The sequence below is a fragment of the Bison bison genome, unplaced genomic scaffold, assembly GCF_000754665.1.
Source record: "Bison bison bison isolate TAMUID 2011002044 unplaced genomic scaffold, Bison_UMD1.0 scf7180017864376, whole genome shotgun sequence".
Classification (NCBI taxonomy): Eukaryota; Metazoa; Chordata; class Mammalia; order Artiodactyla; family Bovidae; genus Bison; species Bison bison.
Window position 1 is genome coordinate 2,190,343 of NW_011494948.1, and position 4,710 is coordinate 2,195,052.

Genomic DNA, 4,710 nt, shown 5'->3' on the forward strand with positions numbered 1-4,710 from the left:
AGGTGTTCCAGGCTGTCTTCTGCATGTCTGCCACTGTTCTCCAGACCATCTTGACTTTGGTCCGGAACAAGAACAGCTAAGGAAGAAAAAAAATGATCTTTTTTTTTTTTCTCCAGTTGGACAAAAAAAAAGGAAAAAGAAGAAAAAAGAAAAAGAAAAAAAGGAAAAAGGAAGAAGAAGAAAAGGAAAAAAAGAGGGACAGATGGTACGCTGTGACTGGTCTGTGGTCTAAAGACCTGGATATGCTTTCTTTGAAGCATATCACAACTTAAAGAATCATTTTCATAAAGAAAGAAATGAACAAAACAAAGAGAAGAAGGAAAAAGAAAAGAAAAACTCACAAGATGAGAGTCACCAATCATAACCAAACAGTACAAAGGAAAATCATAAAGTTGATGGACATTATTGGAATGATTTTGAAAACAGGACAAAGATGAGAGTGATGAAAGGACAGAAAGAATGAGCAAGATCATTCTGTGAACGTTAGTTCAGCACTCTTACCTCTTATTGGTGTACCACCTGGGTGGATAATATGAATGCAAATAAGATTAGAAAGAAGAAGCATTAGTACGAGAAGAAGGAGGCTAGGGCTGGGGAGAAGAATTAAATTAGATTTACAGAATTAAATAAGGTCTTAAAAGAAACTTGAATTACTCTACTGGTAAAACAGGAATATATTAGATAGTATTATTAGATCATAAAAGCAAGTTACATTATACCACAGAGGGCAAAGACCACAATAGGCAGCATTGCCTTTATCAGAGAAGCAAATGAGTTCTTAGGTCTGGGATTATACAGGGTTAGAATTCTATCTTATATGCCTCATATTCTTAAAAAAAAGAACTAAACAATATTTTTAAAGCCAGAATTGGGGAAAATACTGGCTAATCTATTTAAGTATATATATAGATATGCATATATATATACTGTTATAGGAAATACTAAAGACTAACTAGAAACAAACACTGTTCATTGGATATATCTTACACTACTTACATTGCTACATTTGTGTGATATAACTTGTGTATTATTTTATTTTTCTACATAGTGTTCTTACAATAACAGTTCTGTGGATGTGTGAATGTGCACGCCATTAAGGAAATCTTGTGTCTACACTCACAGTTAGTAAAATGCATGCCATGCATTTTATTAATAATAATAATAGTAATCTGAATATGGAAATTAGTGGGGGTGAAGTGCGCTTCAGAACTAAGCACTTACCAATAGATTCTGGAGATTTAAATACGGAGAGAAGAAAGACAGCATAAAAATATTATTATATTCCTTATAATTTGGTACAAATTTTTCAGAGTTAAAGCTTTATTACTAAATCATCTATGTTACAGGTGAATAATTAATTCTTTATTTACAATAACAGAATGCTAATCTACACAATTCTGCTGACAACAAGCAAAAGAGGCAGTTAACAAGACGCTTTAACATCACAGGACAGGTCAAAAGCTGAGAATTCTGGGAAGACAGGCAGTTAAACAACTTAGAATTATATTATCAATATTACTACCCATGCCAAAGTAAACAGCTTACTGTATACATCCCTGTGAAATTACCTAGGGACAGGCTCTAAAAATTAACAGATTTAGAATTATCTCTACTTTTAGTCTAAAGAGAGCAAATGAATAAACTTGGGGTGGGGATGGGAGAGGGAGAAAGGGCAACAGGTAGCAAGAGAGAGAGAGAGGAAGAGAGAGAGAGAAGCAAAAGCTGGAGTCTACACCAACCAAAAGCAGACTTCTGTAGATCCAGTCACTGGAGGGTTTAAAAATCTTTAGTGTGGGCGCACACTACTGTGGCAAATGTGTACAAAATACTCACTCATAATAATATTATAATAAGATTAATAAAAATCCCCTCCTTTCATTGGTACTTTGTAAAGGACTTTATCAAAAATACATCTGGATACTTATGAGATAACATTTCTGTGTTTTATGTATTAGTGAAAAGAAAGTAGATGTGCCCAAACTTACTAAACTTTGGTAGTTAGATGAGTTAAAATGTAGAGAAGACAGAGAAACACACTTTAATAAAACAGAATCATTTTAGTGTTTAATATGAACATTTTTGATTTTTAATGGATATAACCATTGGAACTCCTTGCAAGTTTTGAATGAAGTCCAATGTTGAAATAAATTTGTTTCAAAAGAAAACAGAAATAAGAAAGAAACAGGAGAAAATGAATCCATCAAATACTGCAGAAGAGCAGTAAACTAAACAAAAATTATCAAAAATACAGTCACAGCAGTGAGCAATGTGGATTAAACAGAAGCTGCAAAACACGGAGAAGAGAAGAAAGACTCTGAAACAGGTTATGACATCACAGACACGGACAACACATTAAATAACAGAGAAAGAGAAGAGGGAGAAAAATTAATACCTAAAAAATAAAAATAAATAAAATGAAAATAAAAATAGAGAGAAAAGGAAAAAGAAAAACTAAAATTCTCTAGGAGGTCATGGAAACAGTAACAAGACCCTACCTGATCGTAACTGCTTAATACGCCCGTTGTTGTTGCTTGTGTCGACCGGTAAGAAATCTTTGAACCACGTGATTTCTGGATCTGGATTCCCACTGGCTGCACAAAGCATGGTGGCGGTGCGTGTACGCTCAACCACCTTCAGCTGTGGGCCCATATCAATAGTAGGGAAGCCCCGGGGAATTTGATCCTCTGCAAGACAAAAGGTGATACAAACATGTCAGGAAGGCAGATACCCAAGATTCAAGAGGTACTGACTGGTAACCTTTCCCATTGTGAGAGTTGGACTGTGAAGAAAGCTGAATGCTGAAGAATTGATGCTTTTGAACTGTGGTGTTGGAGAAGACTCTTGAGAGTCCCTTGGACTGCAAGGACATCTAACCAGTCCATTCTAAAGGAGATCAGTCCTAGGTGTTCTTTGGAAGGACTGATGCTAAAGCTGAAACTCCAGTACTTCGGCCACCTCATGCGAAGAGTTGACTCATTGGAAAAGACTCTGATGCTGGGAGGGATTGGGGGCAGGAGGAGAAGGGGACGATAGAGGATGAGATGGCTGGATGGCATCACCGACTCGATGGATGTGAATTTGAGTGAACTCCGGGAGATGGTGATGGACAGGGAGGCCTGCTGTGCTGCAATTCATGGGGTCTTAAAGAGTTGGACACGACTGTGCGACTGAACTGAACTGAACTGAACTGAAAAACTAACATAATCCAAGTAGCTTTGCACTTGCACTGTTAGGCTAGTGTATGGTACAGTGTTGTTTCTGGCCAGAGGAGTGTAGTCCAGGAAGAGGCCGAAAACCTAACAAATAGCTCAAACATGTGATTAAAAACCATGACCAAGAGATGAATCAAGTTCTCTGGCAGTATGGAAGCAGTCATTATACAACGTGTGTCTGAGGAGGTCAGTGAGCACCAAAAGAAAGCTATGAAATGAGCCATTAGGAAAGTCACAATCAGTGTCAGTTCAGTTGCTCAGTCATGCCTGACTCTGTGAGACCCCACGGACTGCAGCATGCCAGGTGTCCCTGTCCATCACCAACTCCCAGAGTTCACTCAAACTCATGTCCATTGAGTCGGGGATGGCATGCAACCATCTCATGCACTGTTGAGTTTTAGGTCAACTTTTTCACTCTCCTCTTTCACTTTCACCAAGATGCTTTTGAGTTCCTCTTCACCTTCTGCCATAAGGGTGGTGTCATCTGCATATCTGAGGTTATTGATATTTCTCCCGGCAATCTTGACTCCAGCTTGTGCTTCTTCCAGCCCAGCGTTTCTCATGATGTACTTTGCACAGAAGTTAAATACCAGGGTGACAATATACAACCTTGATGTACTCCTTTCCCTATTTGGAACCAGTCTGTTATTCCATGTCCAATTCTAGCTGTTGCTTCCTGACCTGCATACAGATTTCTCAAGAGGCAGGTCAAAAGAGTTCCAGGAAAACATCTTTTTCTGCTTTATTGACTATGTCAAAGCCTTTGACTGTGTGGATCACAACAAACTGTGGAAAATTCTTAAAGGAAAGTCAAGTTGTCCAGAAAGAAAGGCACACCAGAAGTACAACTATTCAGAAGGAAACTTTTCCTTGAGGGGAAATCACTGATGTAGCACAGCTAGTTTTAGGAGGGCAGGGACAACAAGCAGGTTAGCTGGACTAACCTACTCCTATTTTAGTCTTTTATGGTTTTCTTTTAACTTTCAAGTGAAACTCTGTGTGTGTGTGTGTGTGTGTGTGTGTGTGTGTATATATATATATATATATATATATATATTTTTTTTTTTACCCAAGTACAGGTTTATTTAACTTATATGTAGAGTATACCATGAGAAATGCTGGGCTAGAAGAAGCACAAGCTGGAATCAAGATTGCTGGGAGAAATCTCAATAATTTCAGATATACAGATTATACCACTGTTATGCCAGAAAGTGAAAAGGAACTAAAAAGCCTCTTGATGAAAGCGAAAGAGGAGAGTGAAAAGGTTGGCTTAAAGCTCAGTATTCAGAAAATGAAGATCATGGTATCTTGTCCCATCACTTCATGGGAAATAGATGGGGAAACAGTGAAAACAGCAACCGACTTTATTTTGGCGGGCTCCAAAATCACTGCAGATGGTGACTGCAGCCATGAAATTAAAAGACGCTTACTCCTTGGAAGAAAAGTTACGACCAACCTAGATAGCATATTCAAAAGCAGAGACATTACTTTGCCAACA

General features: G+C 37.9%; 1 protein-coding gene across 9 annotated transcripts in view; it reads right to left on the reverse strand.

Annotated features, from left to right (window-relative positions):
• Positions 1-4,710, reverse strand: part of PTPRD (protein tyrosine phosphatase, receptor type, D) — a 572,360-nt gene that overhangs the window by 222,753 nt on the left and 344,897 nt on the right. For all 9 annotated transcript variants that reach the window (XM_010856985.1, XM_010856991.1, XM_010856992.1 and 6 more), the window contains exon 5: positions 2,496-2,684. In XM_010856985.1, the coding sequence (XP_010855287.1) occupies positions 2,496-2,684 (189 nt within the window). The remainder of the gene's footprint in view (positions 1-2,495; positions 2,685-4,710) is intronic.